General features: G+C 40.4%; 1 protein-coding gene and 1 non-coding gene across 4 annotated transcripts in view; both read left to right on the top strand.

Annotated features, from left to right (window-relative positions):
- Positions 1-18,634, top strand: part of LOC109037691 (facilitated trehalose transporter Tret1) — a 124,699-nt gene that overhangs the window by 86,168 nt on the left and 19,897 nt on the right. For 2 of the 3 annotated variants that reach the window (XM_019052474.2, XM_019052476.2), the window contains exons 3-5: positions 14,394-14,624; positions 17,406-17,520; positions 18,100-18,265. In XM_019052474.2, the coding sequence (XP_018908019.1) occupies positions 14,596-14,624; positions 17,406-17,520; positions 18,100-18,265 (310 nt within the window). In that variant the 5' untranslated portion in view covers positions 14,394-14,595. The remainder of the gene's footprint in view (positions 1-14,393; positions 14,625-17,405; positions 17,521-18,099; positions 18,266-18,634) is intronic. The other variant, XM_072305423.1, reaches the window with a different exon arrangement.
- On the top strand, positions 4,314-4,385 carry TRNAQ-UUG (transfer RNA glutamine (anticodon UUG)). Its single transcript has one exon. It is a non-coding gene; the product is annotated as a tRNA-Gln (tRNA).

Raw genomic sequence — 18,634 nt, 5'->3', positions numbered from 1 at the left:
CAAGTTGAGGCAAAAATGGATGGGATATCCCACGCTATCCTGAGAGTCCCCATCTACATCAAGACAAACTCTCCATGCAAAGATAGGGAGCAAATACATTGACAGGGCTGCCACTTTATTTGGGGATTCCAAAACTGAAAACACGGCAACCCTGCTAATGTATTTGCTCCCTATCTTTGCATGGAGAGTTTGTCTTGATGTAGAGGTGGACTCTCAGGATAGCGTGGGATATCCCATCCATTTTTGCCTCAACTTGAGAGCTTTTTTGAGCTTGGGAGTTGATATCAGAGAAAACCAGTGGCAGCATTGTGTTTTTCGCGAACTTAAACATAAGAATCAACAGTTAAATCGCGAATTCCTCACATAGGCAACATCTCCATTTCTTCTCACACCTCTTGGTGCGAATCATGATGCCAATCATTGAAAAATCGTGGCTGCTTCTGATGTTTCCCTTTTTCGACGCTGGGCAGAACTTTAGATAAGTGAACGGGACAGTGAGGTGGATTGATCGGTGTTTAATTGACCGTAACGTAATAGCGATTAGTGGCGAAGCGTAAATGATCAATCGATATTTCCCCATTTGAAGCTATGGTAAAGAATCGATTATTAAGGCGTTCGTTGCGAACACCCGGATGATCGACCCTTTTCCATAAGTTTAAATGGCAGATCAATCGATACATCGCGAAGCACGCCACGCAACCGACAGCGATGGTGTTGACAATCGCCCGGGTTGAGTCAATCATTGTTATATCCCCGGCTATTTCGAGAAATCCCGTAAGTGCTTATTTACTTCGCACACCTGACGAAAAAAGATCGAGAAGGATCATAGTCAACAAGTTGACGAGAGACGGAAATAGTTGCAAAGCTCTCCAAGAAAAAGACAACGGAGGCCCGTGAAAATTGAAGTCACAATCACAATCACTCGATACGCGGAAGATAAATCCATAAATCCTTATTTCCCCACGCGCGCTGGTTATGATTCGAAATATGATTTCGTAAAATAAAACAAAGTGCTCTTACGATACATTCCGCGATGTGTGATAACTTCGATTTGCAATGACCTCTGACGGCAAGCGCCGTGTAATTGTTGGCGCTTGTCTCTACAGGAACCAACGGATCTGCTGCCTAGATGTCGCGTTTAAAGTGAATCTACAGGGTGATCCAGCACTGGAAAAAAAAAACACATTGGATCTAGAGTCCAGACTCTTAAAAACATCGACGAGAAAAATACTCTTGATTCAATCAGATTTAAGCCTAAATCAAGAACCAAGCCTCTTAATTTGAGCGGGTTTCCTTTTGATTTAACCTTAAATCTGATTGAATCAAGAGTATTTTTTCTTGTGAATGTTTTCAAGAGTCTGGACTCTAGATCCAATGTGTTTTTTTCCCCAGTGTGATCCAGGGTCAAACGGTCAGACTACAGGAGCCGAAACACCCCCAAACCCCCTCTTTAAAGTGAGATTCCGATTTTCTTTAGATCATTTGGACGTATTTATGCTAAAAGGAACTATTTTACACGCAACCCTTACGCACTTAGTTCCTTTTAGCATAAATGTGTCCATTTATGAATCAGGGCATAAAATTACAGGGGCGTACTTTCCATGAGATTTGGTTCATCGATCGATCGATCGACTGATAAATTCTGAATTTTAGGACAATTCCCGAAGTTCCAAAGCACCGCATTACGCTATAGCACCAGTGGCGACGCGTGAAGATCGATTATCGATATTTTCCCATACGAAGCTGTAGTAAGGAATCTATTATTAAGGTGTTCGTTGCGCACCCTGTTTATCGATCCTTTTCCATTTATTTTAAAGAATCGATCAGTCGATGTATCGCAAAGCACGCCACGCCGCCGTTTCAAGAGTGTTCAGGTATTAGTACCCGAAGGACCAATAAACGTTTTGAAGTAGATTTAACAGTATATCCAGAAAGAATATCGATGAAGTAATAATAAAATTTTAAATGCAGTTACAGCGTTTTTCCTCAAAGGGCAATATCGAGAACAGCTTATCGCGCGATTTCCCGCGCAGTACAAAATTGAAATTGTCGCTCCCTTTGCTACGGAGGTTTCGCTACCGTTTCAGCGGAACAAAGTATGCACGTGCTCAATAATCGAACGACTCTCATGAAAAAGGGCGCAAGTGCTACGGAATTCCCCCGTCGCTTATACCCTTCTCCTTCAACTTTCAATTTTCCTGTTTTTGTGGCTTGTTAGTGGTCTCATTTTGAACGCCTCGGTCCTGCGTTGTGAGCGATGGAAATGAATTGTGTGTTTTCACGTATCGAATCGGGTTGCTGGGTAATGTCTGCAACAAAGTTACTCGATACTCCTCGATGACAGGCTTGTTAAATCAAAACAAATGGCTCGTCTCATCAGACATCGGATGCGGAGAGCGTGGAACTCATTCATTGCCGCCGCGCTGCGTTGTCGGATGATCTGGGTGGATCGAGTTTCGTTCCTTATCAGTGGAAATGTAATACGTTAAAAACTTTTTCTGTCTGTAGGCTTAGTAAATGAGGAATTTTAAGGACATTTTTAACGAAGGGAAATTATTATTCTAAGAAGATGGGTTTTTTTGAGTGTATGAAATCTGTTTTACACTGGGAAAAAAAACACATTGGATCTAGAGTCCAGGCTCTTAAAAACTCCGACACGAAAAAATACTCTTGATTCAATCAGATTTAAGCTTAAATCAAGAATCAAACCTCTTAATTTGAGCGGATTTCCTTTTGATTTAAGCTTAAATCTGATGGAATCAAGAGTATTTTTCTTGTCAATGTTTTCAAGAGTCTGGACTCAAGATCCAATGTGTTTTTTTTTTTTTTTCCAGTGTATTATTTTATTACTAAGGTGTCTACATGTCCGGAAATAGTACTGATTTTTTAAGGGCGGTCCGGGAGTATTGAAAAAGTGCGGTAATTTTGCAAGGAGGCCTGGAACTGTTATCATTGCTGAGCGAGAAATTCAAATTGTTGAAATTTTTCGAATTTCGTCAAATGGAGGTACTGCAATAGCACTGAATTTTTCTGATGAGGATGTACTGAATTTTTTGGGAAAGAACTGAAAAATTACTGATTTTTGGCCAGTTTTTTTAGTAGAGACCCTGTACGACCCTCAGGCCAAAGGGCACAATTTACCTGCGGAATTTTTTTTTACACCTAATTAGAAATAACCTTGATAGAGTTATAGATAGGCAGAAAATCTGCAAAAATTTGGCATGTCGGGGAATTTTATTTTGCTAGCGATTTTCGTGACAAGGAAACGTCAGTGAAATCGGAAAACGCAGATTTTCCGGAAATTGTTTCGCGAATTTTCCTTATGCGGAAATTTCTACCAAAATTTCTATCAGAATTTCTGCTGATGTCTTCTAAACTTTAAGAATAATGCAAAAATATCACGCATAAGGTTAGGCGTCATATATTTTGCTCTATTTATTACATTCCTAAAACATTGAAAACATTCTTACTTACATCTGATCAGTTTAAACGCGTCGAAAAATCAGGAATTTTTTCCTTTTTCTCAGGGAAATGTTAGGGAATTATTTTATCCGCCTGCCAGGGAATTTTGAATTTTTCCCCGGTTTTTTGGCCGTTTTTGTCAGGGAAATCAGGGAAATTCCAGGAATTTTTTTTTTTTGAAAATTGCTAGACACCCTGAATGAGAAACATATTTTATGCGCTCATAAGGAGACAGGGCGTCAAGATCTTGGAAAGTTAGGGAATTTTGTTCAAAGAGAATTCAGGAAATTTTGTCTGTGGAACCAGCCAAAACATTGCGTTTTTTCAAATTCAAGAGGCTTTACCCTTAAAATTTTTCGGTGATGAGAAGAGAAATCGGAGAAAGACATTCAGAGAGATTTTTTAAAGAATACATACATACATTCGAGTCGCTTTACAGCGCGCTCGGGCGCTCTGCGACACCTAATCGCCATCCTTGCCTATCGATCCAGAGGTCATCTGGTAAATGGCAAAAAATTTAAAGAATCGTCTGGAGCATTTTTTAAAGAATCATGCCCGAAAAAGGCCTCAAAAAATCAGGGTTGGGTGGGGCTAGGTGTAAAGGTCTGTTGTGTGAATCGCTATCCGCAATTTGAAGGAAATGCATAATGAGTTGCTGCAATTATTCATAGCTTTGGTGCTTTTGCTTACTTTGGTCCTAACAGTCTCGTTCGAATCGTGATGAGAATTCATAAACTCGTCATGCTCGCCAGCTCGGTGATCAGTTAAAACAGAGCTTCTAACTGATTACCAAGTACGGAATTTCTGAGGATCAGCAAAATTTATTAAATTCTCTCGAGCCACGTATCGTGGGTTCCATGGTGTAATGGTGAGCACTCTGGACTTTGAATCCAGCGATCCGAGTTCGAGTCTCGGTGGAACCTCTCCAATTTTTACTGTGTTAAATCAAAGCAGTAATTGAGTTGATAAGGGGGGGGGGGGTGTTTAAAATTCCGCCAGCCCCTTTCTGATTTATTCGTCTCTTTCGTGATTCTCTTAGAGGGCGAAAAATTGAATTTTAAACCCAACAATTTTAAGCTTTGAACATGACAGATTGAAACATTCGCAGGGTGATGAGTTCTCAAAAAACAAGGTAATTCTGGGACAAGTTAGGGAATTTCGCCCATCCCTGAAAAGTCAGGGACTTTAGCCGCGAAACATTTAATTTTCCTCTTCCAGCCGGGAGATCGCATTTTTTTAAATTTCTAGGAACTTCATCCCATAATTTTTCCTACCTAGGGAGAATTTTATTATTCCAAGAAATCATGCCAAAATTGTTTTGTAAAGTTAGGAAATTTTAAGTTCGAAACCCCTGGAATGTCAGTTAATTTTGAAATCCCAGAAAATTTGTCACCCTGTCTAGTAAATTATACTCTAAACCACACTTTTTGAAGAGCGAACATCTATCTGCGGTAAGTCCGCAATTTGTTTTATCATTTATGAGTTGAACGCGTGTTCCGTGAGAATCGTTCCTCTCAGTGGCGAGGCGTGAATAGTCGATTATCGATATTTCCCCATTTGAAGCCATGGTAAAAGATCGATTTTTAAGGTGTTCGTTGCGAACACCCTTTTTATCGATCCTTTTTGATAGGTTTTAACGGCCGATCAATCGGTACATCGCGAAGTTTTCGGTGAAGAGTACGAATCTCACCATGGCCAGAAAGAATACCTTGGTTTCCGGATCCGGAGTTCGGCTATCCACGCCGAGAACTTCGGTGCTCTTAATGAACTGAAGTTTTCTCTTCCCGCGGCATAAAGACGGATCAGGGTGTCTACCAGTCCGGAATTTCCGGAAGGTCCGGAAATGGCACTGAATTTTTAATGGCGGTCTGGAAGTGCTAAAGAAGTGCGGAAATTCTACAAGGAGGTCCGGAATTTTTTCCTTCATACCACTGAAAAATATTCAATCCCCTATGGGTTGATTCCTAGAGAAGTATTTGCCTGCAAGATCGCGACTGCACAGTCAGTCAATCTTCAAGCCAAGAATGAAATTTAGTGTCTCCCTCATTTTTCTCGCATCTCGAGCGAGAATTTCAAATTTTCGAAATGTTTCGAATTTCGTCAAATGTAGGTACTGAAAAAACACTTTTTTCTGTTGAAAAGGTACCGAATTTCCTGGGGATGTACTGAAAAAGTACCGTGAAAGTACTGATTTTTGACCAACCTATTTCAGTTGACACACTGGAAAAAAAAAGCACATTGGATCCAGAGTCCAGACTTTTGAAAACATTGACAAGAAAAAATACTCTTGATTCAATCGGATTTTTGCTTGAATCAAAAGGAAATCCGCTGAAATTAAGAGGCTTGGTTCTTGATTTAAGCTAGATTCAGATTGAATCAAGAGTACTTTTTCTTGTCGATGTTTTTAAGAGTCTGGACTCTAGATCCAATGTGTTTTTTTCCAGTACACCCTGCGGATAGACACCCAGACATTTCCATCATTCCGTGGCAAAGCAGCCCGTACTGTCCAAAACCGCTCGATCAAGAATTTGTTGTCCTCAACTTGGCACCAGCGTCGGAAGCCTATAAAAGTCTCGCGTCCGTCTCAATCGAATCGTTGGCCTTTGCGACAGTAAGTTGACATCTGGACCCTTCTATCATCGACCACGTGGCCGCACGGAGGGGGTGGTGAGGCGTCCCAAGTTCCCCCATTCAAGTTCGTCAATTAGTACCGAGACGGTCTTGGGCAGCGTTGCGAAGAGGGGCGCCGTACGCGATAACATTTTAGTGCTTTTTAATTGTTCGTAAGCGTTCGGGAAGGAGGGGAGAAACAGGCAGCCCCCTTCCTCCCCCGTTCCGGGTTTTTGAAAAGAATTCGGAGTTATGGTATCGTGCATCATGTTTCTTTGTTTAGGCGGTACCTAGGTTTAGTTAGGAAAGTTCTTGAAAGTTTTGGGTGTCTTCATACAAGGTGGCATGGAACGTAAGAAAGAAAAGAAATATTGGAAATTTCAGTGAAATATTTCATAAAATTTTACGAGGTTGTGATATATTTAATATTTTTCAGAGGCTGGAGTATGCAACAAGGAAAACCATCCGATTTTGCGGTTTTCTTTTTTCGGTTCAGTATACTTTGTACCAACAAGTTATCTAAATATTTAAGCGGTATTCAGGTCGAAAAATATGAATTTTTCGGGGCAGACTATGAAAAATCAGTATCTGAAAGTCGGTGAGAACGAAAACACAAAACTCGGAAATTTTTAAACGCTTATTCGCTGTCATCAAACATGGTGTGCGATTTCAACTGGGTGCTTTACAAAGTCTCTAGCTACTTGTCCTTTGGCACCAAAAAGGTTTTTCTTAAACTAACTTCTTCGCCCACTGCGCAGTTTTTGGTGTTTCCTGAACAATTTTTTTTTTCCCGAGTTGGTGTGTTTTCGAACTCACTGATTCATTTGAGCTTTTGTTTGTTTACGATTGTGGATTCGAGTGGCAACGTCCTTAAAATATATCGATCAATCAAGCCGTCGGCAGTGGTTCAGCCACTTTTTCTTGCGAAATTTCATAGTAAAGATTCAAATCGTAAATCTCATTCAGGACGTCGCGTTACATTTGTCTCGTTGCGAAACCTAATTTTTCGACGGTTCTTATCGAGCGACAAGTGTCTTTCGATAGGTTTGTTCTCGCATCATCGCCCTTGGCTGTCTGGTTAATCAAGTACTCGTGTTAACGTCAAAACCGAATATGTCTGGTATCCAATGAGCTCTAGATTGTAGGCATTGTAATGGAGTTCAGGGCTCATCAAATAAGAATTTGTCAGGTTTATACATTGAGAGATCCACGTCTGTCGATGGAAATCCTATAATCCTTTTGGAAGAATGGATCCAGATTCAATTATCTATTGACAGGGAAACTGTGAATAACAAGTGGATTGCGAAATTGTTTCGATCTCATCGATACTTGTTAGATCATCAGAATACTAATCTTAACAATGGTATGTGATGGTGACAAGGAAGTGTGGTAAGATCAATCATCTGTTTGTGCCCCGATATTTGATATTCATCTTGAAACATTGTCAAATTTTAGTCAGAAGCGGAGATTTCTAGCTTTACAGTGTCCGTCAGAGCTGCAAATTTTATGCAGGTGAAATATCGTGCAGGGTGTCTAGCATCAGGATTTTCCCAATTGTATCAGGATTTGACGTCAATCAGGATTTAATCCCGATTTCATCAGGATTTGAGAAAAAATCGGTCGTTAAATCAGGATTTGAGAAAAGTCGGCCGTCCGATCGGATTTTTGTATACAGCTGTTTTTGTGAAGTTACATTCGCCAATTTTTCTCCAAATTTTTCTTCGCAAAAAATCAGGATTTAGCAGTCAAAAATCAGGAAAAATCATGATTTTCCGAAATGAAAAAAAACTTGACACCCTGTCGTGGTTTCACCCGAAATGCCCAAAATTTTGCTTTCATCAAGAATTTTGATTGGGTTCTCACAGAATAAAATTAAACTTTAGCCAGTGAGTGAAGTTCGGGATGCGATTTGAAGACAATTACAGGTAAACTTGATCAAATTAGTTCAACTGATAACGTCCCAATCGGGAAGTTTCTGCGCCCCGGGTTGATTCTTCGATCGAATTTGGCGAAATTCGGTAAAAGCATCAAAACGTGACGTAATCATTCAAATTCTCCATTCAGCGTCAACTCCAAGGTCGCAATTTCCTCCGTCGTCGGAAGGTCGTGCTGACAGGACAATTCCATCGCCGCCGCACAATGGATCGCGTCAATAGGGGAGGTTGGACAAACTATGGAAACTTCAAAAGCTTCAGACAATTTTGTTGACGATTCAATCTAAAATATCTGAAATTTTAAAGGAAAAATAAGCATAGCTTTCCTCAAAAATATATGTTTTTTCGGGGAAATTTGGCAACTCTCGAATGTTCATACGGCGTTCTTCCTTAGCACGGCAGAATTGTGGTCTTATACGTGATGGATTTCTAGCTTCTTTCTCCGGACCCCCCCTCCCTCCCCCCACCAACATTCCCACAAAGCTTTTATTTCACGAGATGCTCTTTCTTCTCTTCGTTTCTTTGCGAGTCAGCGATTTCAGTTTGCTTTGTTTACACGAGGTGTTCACAAGCCAATTCCGACGTGGAACGCAGCGGTGAGGCGTGATTGATCGATTATCGATATTTTCCCATTTGAAGCTATAGTAAAGAATCGATTGTTAAGGTGTTCGTTGCGAACAACCTGTTTATCGATCCTTTTCTATAGGTTTTAATGGCAGGATCAATCGATGTATCGCCAAGCACGCCTCGCCACTGCGCACCGGTAGAACGTTTGTTACTCGTGGTCTTCTGTTTACAAATCCAGAGTGTGTGGATTTCGTAAGAGCGGAACGCGGGCAGTGTCAGAAAAACTACACGCCTTCAGACGTTGCCAAATTTTCATTGATAAAATACGAATTTTCTAGGAAATCTGCCAACATCTTTTCTCTGGTTTTTCACGGAATTTTACTCGTAGTCAAATCTAAATTATCTGAAAATTTCAAGAGAAAATATTCTTAACTCTCCTTGAAAATAAGCACTTCATCAGAGGAAATTTGGCTACCTTCGAACGTTTAAATGGTGTTTTGCCCAGCACGACAGTACACCTCGCCGCTCGCAAGTTTTAGCGGTACAGAATTGTGAAGTGATTGCACGACCTAAACTTTATGTGAACCTGAACTTATGCGAAAGGAAGACATCGGTACTAGAAGTCTTTGAGAAGAAGCAGGCACCTTTTCACCATAAGGAGAAAACTGTTTAGTTTTCATGCCTGGGCAGGTAGATCAAATAGCTTCACCCAAATATTGGGTAGGCGGCAGCCATGCCAAGGTGAATGTTTACTGAGTGAGAAGTTCCTGAAAAGCCAGAGGAAAGTCCAGTCCAGGAATGCTAGGGCACCGTAGAATGTTTTCCAATCATCAAAACATTTCATCTTTTCGATTTCAAGAGACTTCATAGCAGCAAAATTTTCCATGAAAAGAATTTTTACGAGAAATCGTGCCGAGGAAGAACACAAGACTGTCAGGAAATTAATGTCCAAAATCCCGATGAGTCAGCGAATTTTGAAATCTAAGAAAACTTGTCACTCTGTTTTAGACCAACGACTTTATGTCTAGTCCCATCTAAAATCCAGGTGGGCTTTATTTTCACATAGCTTTATTTCTCTCTGAACGGGTTAAACATGATTTTAAGTTTAAGTGATGGATGGGAAATGCCTATTTTTCTCCCGATGTCGATGTATCGTGTGGAGTGCTCCGGGCTCCCGTAATGACAGCTTTTAATCCACTTTAATCGAACTTTCAGTGGGCACGAATTACTAATTACCTCCTACTCTGAGACGCAGGCCAATTTTTCAAAAGCACAAACAGCAAAAGCAGTAAGAAATACTACGTCCAACCCAGTTCACAAACAACGACACTTCTCCTTCCATTTTTTTGACGCAACACGCATGTAACGCCTTACGCGCACGAATAGTTATCTACCCAACCTCTTTGAAGGCGCGTTTTGCGGTTTGCCTCGTCGACGAACCTTTGCTTGAAGGCTTCAAATATGAACTAATATTCGTCTCGATTTGCATTTTCCTTGTGTAAAATCGACCGATTTTTGCACATCTTCATCTTAACTGCAATAATTTTCATTGCTGGCTGATAATTGTTGTCCACGAGGAAATGTTGAATCCCCGAAAGGAGAAGTTCCCACCTGTCGCCAAGAAGTTAATGGAGTCTCTCCTTGTCTCTGGATTCATTGCGCAAACCAGTGCCGTGGCGTGCTTTGCGATGTATCGATTGATCGGCCGTTTAAACCTATGGAAAAGTATCGATAGACAGGGTGTTCGCAGCGAACACCTTAATAATTTATTTGCCACAGCTTCAAATGGGGAAATATTGATAGATCCCAAAGCACGCCACGCCACTGACGTAAACGCCGTGACATTGCCCCCGTCAACACCGAGGAGAGCCTTGAATAAGTGGACGGGACAGTGACGTAAATTGATCGGTCCTTAATTAACCATGACGTCACGTGGGTGATGTTGTTAATCGCCCGGATTGATCCAATTATTGTTTTATCCCTAGCTATTTTAAGAGGTCGCGTAAGTGCTCCTTTACCTCGCGCACCTGAGGAAAAAATACGGTGAAGTTTATAACAGGGTTGCCACAGTCAGGGAATACCGGGAATTGTCAGGGAAAACCGGGAAACAGGGAATTTTAAAAAGTCTGGGAAAAGCGGGAAATGTCAGGGAAAATTTGTTAAACCACCTTCATTTGCTTTCTAGAATGGGTTTGAGGTTTCGAATTAGAAATTTTGCCTGAAAAGTATTTTAACTATGCCCTTGTAACCATCCGTCACATCTTCAATTCCCTGGTAAAAATTGGCAGTAGAATGTGTGTTCCAAAATACTGTAGACCTAAAGCCGGCTGTAAGATTTCCAATAGCTTCTGTAGCCGGCTGTACAATTTCTTATAGCCTTTTATAGCCGATGGCGATTAAGCAACAGCTAGACGATAAAGTTTGTGCTAAACATTACTAAATACGGATACTAGGACTTAGTTAGTTTTTGGACTACCGCTCTCTTTTTGTGCCGTAGTATCTTGATTTATTTTGCGAGGAAAGCTCCGTACTTTTGAAGGATGCCTCTCATTCTTAATATGTTGGAGCGTCTTCGATTTCTTATGATTCTTTGCAATACCTCTGGTGTGAAAGAGTTGCTTCAGACGCCGTGGCACGCTGCGGCGCGGCGGGCGGGCAGAGAGCGCGCAACGCGCATTGGCGCCTACAAACCTAATAGGGATACTTCACGCATTGCGCAATGCGTGAAGTATCCCTGTTAGGTTTGTAGGCGCCAGTGTGTCGCCGCTCCGCTTTGTGTTAGGCTCTAATATTTAACCTCGCGGAGTTAGCGATTTTCAACTCATGATTTTGAAATGTTTGCACGCTCTGTGTGGACTTTGAACTATTCTCATTTTAATTGATGAAAAAAAAAAAATATGTTTTAAAGGAAAGTATAATGTGTGTTTTGTAAATATTAAGGTAGTTCCGTATCAAACTTAATGATTCCCAAAGCACACGAATTTCTACACAATTTCTTAAAGCCTTTTATAGCCAATGGCGATAAAGTGTGAAGCCCGGCGATAGGAACTATAGCACGACTGTATACTTTTTTATAGCTTTGTATAGCCCGGCTGTATTATTTGCTCCGCTTTCTACAGCCAGGTATATGATTTTCAATAGCCTTCTTCAGTCGGCTGTAAGAACTCCTGGTATTTTGAAACGCAGCTCCTATCGCCAATTTTTACCAGGGTTGTCAGGGAATTTCACCAAAATGTGTCAGGGAAATGTCAGGGAATTTAATTTTCTAAATTCTGTGGCAACCCTGATATAAGAGTCAGCAAGGTGGAGAGTGACGAACATAGTTGCTAACAACAAGCGAATTTTATTTAGAGGTCTGGTACTACTTTTGCGCCCGAACCTCCGAGCTAACATTTTATTTTAGTTCGAAACTTCCGATTCGGTGACCAACGAATCGCTACGTTGGTGCGTGATTTTGGTACCGCCTCGCGAAGTGGTTTTGAGGAAGGTTCGATCCATCGAAAACCACCGGATCTGATTGGTCGAATCCGGTAGCAGCGGCGTCCACTAGTGGTGGTGATTGACGAGACGAACCGGGGCAGAACTTCCCAATGAGGATCGGAACTTTAAATAAAATTCGCTTAACAAGTTCGGAATTTCCTGCGCTTGTGTTTTAGTGCTTGAGCTCTTACCCTGTCGAGCGGTCCATTCTGCCGTGCTGAGGATAAACGCCGTATGAGCCTTCAGGCGTTGCCAAATTTCCTTTGACAAGTCGCTGATTCATAGAAATTTTTTTTTAATATTTTTCTTTCAATTTCTCAGATGATTTTGTTCGTAATTTGATCTAAATTGCCTGAAAATTTCAAGGAAAAATATTTATAAATTTTCTCAAGAATAAACATTTTAATGGATTAAAATTGGCAACTCTCGAATTTTCATACGGCGTTCTTCCTTAGCACGGCAGCGTTAGGGCGCGGCTTATTTCGATGAATTAGAATGATGAATTTCAAATTTAACAAGGTACCCCTCGACAACGTTCCAATCCATGTAAATCGATTGAAAATTAATCCGTGTAAAAACAAACTTTGTAGGCTGATTTTACATCGGATTTACATTTTAAAGTTCGGTGACCTTGAAACCCCCCTCCCTCCCCCCTCCTTTTTAAAAATTCACTCCTCTTGAATATTGCTGGGTATTCTATTCTACACAATTTTCTCATCTTAATATATGTATTATTCAGCGGCAAGTTCTAGAATGTCTGCAGTTTTTCACATCCCGTTGGAAAATTTTTCCCACTCAAAATTTCTCCCATTCCTTCCTTCCTGATACCATAGTTTTTCCGATCAAACGACCAAATCTTGTCCAGTTATCCAATGTAAATACTATCCGTCTGTTTGGCGTTGATAGGGGGAAGTCTTTTTTTTAAATGTAATTGCCTACTTTTCAACATAAACCACTCGTACTTTTTGCTGCTGATTTCGAAAATAATCTCAATTTTATTACATCGCGTACAATTTTTTTCGGAAAGCCGAAAAAACGGGATTTGTTTGAGCTGCTCATTACGAAAGGTCCGACATCGCTTTAATGCGGTCGAGAAGAATGATGGAGGGAAGAGGCTCCTTTGTTTTTTAGGGTAAATATCCTCGATAAAATGTCTTCAAACTACGACGTAGTCCTTGAATGTTCAGTCGGCAGTCCTTGAGAAACTCGCGGAAAGTTCTTGAAAAGTTCTTGAATTTTATTTTGACTTGTAGTCCAGAAAAATAAGCCAAAAAAAGGGCCATAGCCTGCAAAAATCCTGTGTAGCAATGTTTTCAGTGATTCTTATGTAATTTTTGACGCTGATAAGGAAGCAATAGTAAAACACCGAGAAAAATGTCAATTTCTGGTCTTTTTCCGAAGTATGGCACTCTCCAGCTGAGTAAATTTTGCCTTGAGCAAAAAAATGCATAGAAACAATTTTATAGGAAATTTATGTATAAGATTAACGAGCCTTAATTTTGAAAATAAACTATTTTGTCGTCAGATCAGTTCTCCGCTAGCTAGTTACAGACCATAATCCGCCTAAAAACCAATTTTAGGCCATTTTTGCCAAATTTGGCAACTTTCCGGCCCGAAGTTTCCGGTGCGAAGTTGAAATTCGGATTCAGCGTCAAAATTATTTAAGAATCACTGAGAACATTGCTACCCGGGATTTTTAGCAGGCTCCTTTCGTTATTTACCTGGGCTAATGACTGGATGAATTCTGATTAGAATTTGGTCGAAAGAGTCAACCGAATCCACTCGTGGAAATTGGGCTAATCTTTTTTTGCGCTCAGGCCAACATTTAAAGCGCTAAAGTCAAGAAAAACCCGAAAATACCCCAATTTGACCCCCCCCCCCCTCCCCTGGGCTTAGCACAACTCGGATTCATGGGGACTTTTTTGTGAGCGTTCTTTATACCCAAATGAACAACTTAAAACAATAAAACCGGTGTATCCCAATTTTTTCCGCTATTCGTAGGATTTTGATCCCCCAAATCTGGACTGTAAGTGGATTGCATTCTGCAAAAAGGAACCACTAGCATTGCAATGATGCTAAGATTGTGCAACTTCATCTTTTGCAATAAAATTGCGGAAATCGTGAAAAACTATGAAATTTAGATGGTAATTTTTGTCTTAAATTTACAGTTTTTAGCAAGTAAAATAGAAACTATTAATGGATAATCGGGTTTTCCCTCCAAGACAAAAGAAGTTGCACAATCTTAGCAACATTGCAATGCTAGTGGTTCCTGTTTGCAAAATGCAATCCAAGTCTAAGTTGAGGGAAAACTGAAAGATGGACTTGGGTTGTTTGTTGCAGAGGCATGTAATCGGTGAGTGGACCCTGCGAGCGTGCGCCTGGAGCAACTCGAGCGGCAGCATGAGCACCGGCTGAGCCGTAGCGCCGAGGCCCACCGAGCTTATTTCCTCGCCGAGAGGCTGAAACCGACCCCGGTTACAGCTCCACCGCCACCGTCCAGAGCCCCGGCCCCAGCCCCGAACCCAACCGTCCGACACCAATCATGGGCACCGCCGTCGCAGACATCTACCAGTAAGTCACACCACCCGGTCTCGGCGATGGAAATGTTGCATGTGTGAGGACTTTGCGATTTGACTATTGATTCTTGCATAGAAGTTCGCGAGAAACGCAATAATGCCACTGCTTTTCCTGAAATCAACTCCCAAGCTCAAAAAAAGCTCTCAAAGTTGAGGGCGTAATGGAGGGGATACCCCACGCTACCCTGAGAGTCCACGTCTACATCGAGACAAACTCTCTGTGCACGGACAGAGCCGGATTTACCTACATGCCGCCCATGGGCCGCCTGTATTTTCCCGCCCCCTTCTCATTTGTTTTATAAACATCAATAGATCGTATTCGACAGTGGTTCGATGTATCGTTTGGTTCAAAACAATAGAACATAACCTCGAACAAAAATTTTAGGATTTAATTTAGAAAAGCTGAAAATGAGAAAATTCCTAACAATTTCACTTTTCATTGCCATTTGATACCTACTCGAGAGAATAAAAATTCGATCACATAAGACCCGTTACCTCAGATTTTTAAATTGACTTTTGAGGCTGTGGTTACATATTGAACCAATCGATATCAATATAATCTCACCTGTGTGATCTGTCGAATCTGTAAAAACCATCAGGTGAACGCGCCGGTGGGGGAGGGGTGTATAAGACGCGTTTACTCGTGTTGGGCACATTTTTTGTAAAAGCCCTGTCAACACTAACAAAAGTTCAGTTCCGTAAACCCATCCCTGTTTGGACAAGGGCTTCCATTTATAAAAAAGAACGAAAAAATCATGAAAGAACAGACATAAATATGGTTAAAAATTTTAACTTCCACCGCCGCGCCGACCGCACTGTGTTGGCGCAATGCGTAAGGTATTCATGCAGTCTTGTAGGCGCTATGCGTTTCACGCCGACCGCTGCTGACCACACTGTTTGGCGCAATGCGTGAAGTATTCACGTAGTCTTGTAGGCAATATGCGTTTCAAGCCGACTGCTGCTGACCGCAGTGTGTTTGCCGCAATGCGTGAAGTATTCATGCAGTCTTGTAGGCGCTATGTGTTTCATGCCGACCGCCGCGCCGCTCCGTTCCAGGTCAAATTGCATGTTTGGTTTCTCTCTTAACTCAACTAATTAAAGGTGCTGTCTCTTGTATCACCGAAAGACGACAAAATTAGAAATTACTATACTTTTTCTCTCAGGAAATGAAAGATTTTGTCGCCTTTTCTCGTTTGTAATTTATTTTCTGAATCCGATTTTCTTCTCTCTTTTTTTGATACTTACATTCAAAAAGATTGCAAAATTTGCCGCCCCCTAAATTTTGCCGCCATGTGGCCACCCCCTTAATCCGGTCCAGTGCACAGATAGGGAGCAAATACATTGACAGGGCTGCCACTTTATTTGGGGACTCTAAAACTGAAAACACGGCAACCCTGCTAATTTATTTGCTCCCTATCTTTGCCTGGAAAGTTTTTCTTGGTGTAGACGTTGACTCTCAGGATAGTGTGGGATATCCCCTCCACTTTGGCCTCAACTTGAGAGCGTTTTTTGAGCTTGGGAGTTGATTTCAAAGAAAATCAGCGGGACCATCGTGTTTCTCGCGAACTTTTACATAAGAATCAATAGTCAAATCGCAAATTCCTTACACATGCAACATTTCCATTCTACCGTGATAGCGAAGATAGCAGCATGTAGAAAAATGAAATCTTGAGAAATCGGGCTCAGAAGTTTCTGACCGGGAAATTTCATTGAAAGAAGTCTCCGCTCTTTTTCAAATTGCCACTTGGTATCCGAAAAATTCTTAGAAATCGTTTGGATGATTAAAAATCGACTGAATTTATTTCAATTGAAGGAAACTCGATTTCGAAAATTTGACACTTACTGCTCTCTTCGCTATCACGGCAGAATTGGTCAGTTGCGCTGGTCTCAGAATCGTGTATTGATGGTTGATGCTTGTAGATCAGCTAAACAGGGTATCTAGGTACAGGTCTGGAAAACCGGGGAAAGTCGGAATTTCAACAGGTCAGGGAAAACCGGAAAAAGTCAGGGAATTTTGGCCAGCCCTGAAAAGTCAGGAAATTTTTCTGCAGACACACATATTTGTTCTTTCAGCCAAAACATTGCTTCTTGTTTTTGTGGATAGAATTTTTATGAGAAGTCATGTAAAAAAAAAAAAAAAAATAAAAGCATTGAAAAGTTAAGGAAGTTAATGCTCGAATAGTTGGGGAAAAGTCAGGGATTTTATTTGCAAATCCATGGATCCAATGAAAAAAAAGTTTCTTTTCGGTTCCAGCTTTAGTCGAAAAATATCTTCCCCTCAACAGCCCAACTCCTTTATTTTGTTTTTTTCTTTCTTTCATTTTTTTTCTTCTTTTTTACTATCTCAATTTTTTTTTTTTTTTTGTTTGTTCAATAAAAAATCCAGGCATCCTCTTAGAGACAATAAAAATTGTCTGTCCTATTTCTCAGGAAACAAACAAATAAATAGATAAATAAATAAACAAATAAATAGATAAATAAATAAACAAATAAATAGATAAATAAATAAATAAATAAAACATCAGCCGAAAGTAAAGTTGCCTTTGAGGATGAAAGGAAAAATGCATTTTTCAACTGTAACCAACGATATTATGATCTTCAAAAAATAAGAGTAATTTACTCTAAATAAAATTTGAGACTTTGCCTTTATCATTGCTCTAACAAGGTGTAGCTATAGCTTCCTCCTCTTCTCCTCTTTTGTAGTACTACTTGTTCATACCACCAGACAACTTCAACTCATGCCCGTAAGTTACATCGCTTTTGTTTTATGTTGCAGTGATTCTGTATCAAACAGTGGGAAGTCTCGCAGATTTGACAATCAAAACAACAATATCAACATGTTTCCAAGGAAGGAAAATCCTGCCAAACCATTCCGGAAAGCTCTTCCTCAGGTAATTATTAATTTTTACCAAAATGCACCCTCTCTTCGACATCGTAACCTAACACATCACATGAAATCTACGTAGATATACTCTTGATGATTTCTCTCCTTAGCATTCTATGTGGATTCATAGGATCTCTTCCTACTTTATAGACTTTACTCCCCTTACTTAATATTCCTCTATTACTCAGCTCTCAACCAGGTTTTTTCCTCTCAAATTGTTTCGTAAAAGACATTCCGAGCAAATAGTGGAGTAAAGGTGAAACATTAGCGTACTCTTTATAAAAAATACAAAGGAAGTCATTGAAAGTGGTTTTTTCAAGTAGTTTTCTTTATTTCTCTTCAATATTTTCCTTTCTTTCAATGCATATTCATTATTTCACCATTCATTCTTTTCTCGTTGAAAATCTGTTTTCTTTGGTCCTAGAGTCTCAAACAGCCTTAGTTGCTAGGGCATTGCTCGAAAATGAATGTACTTTACTGCTGCTGCCACCACTTTCACCTCTCAAAAAAATTGAGGCGTCCTTATCCATCATATGCATTTATTCTAGTCAACCACCTCCTGACTCTGTCACGTTTTTTGTTCTAGATTCTAGCCGTTACGGCCAAAAACCTTCTAGTTATCACATATGGCATGACACTAGGATTGCCATCAATCGCTATTCCAGCGCTGCAAGAAAAGAGGAACTCAACGATGAATGATGGGCATCCTCATGATCAGCTTACCCTCGATGAAGCTCAAATTTCAATTTTTAGTAAGTTCATAGTTTTTTCTCACACTCGTATGAAAATAGCTCATCATTCAATAATCTGTGGGCAACTTTTTAGAATTTTTACTTCCTCTGTTTCGGTATTTGAGATGAAGAGCTTTTTTCTGTTACATACAGGGTTGCCAGTCAGGGAATATCTGGAAAACCTGGAAATTTCAGGGAATTTGAAAAAGTCTGGGAAAACCTGGAATTGCCAGAAAAATGACGAAAGTGTTTGGGAAAACTCGTCAAGTCACCTTTATTTGCCTTGTAGGAAAGGCTTGAAGTTTCCAACAATAAATTTTGACCGAAAACTATTTCAAATTATGTCTTTTTAACCATTTGCCATATCTTCAATTGTCAGGAAATTTTACC

This window comes from Bemisia tabaci, chromosome 10, assembly GCF_918797505.1.
Source record: "Bemisia tabaci chromosome 10, PGI_BMITA_v3".
In the NCBI taxonomy this organism is placed as follows: domain Eukaryota; kingdom Metazoa; phylum Arthropoda; class Insecta; order Hemiptera; family Aleyrodidae; genus Bemisia; species Bemisia tabaci.
This window is presented reverse-complemented; position numbering and strand designations above follow the sequence as displayed.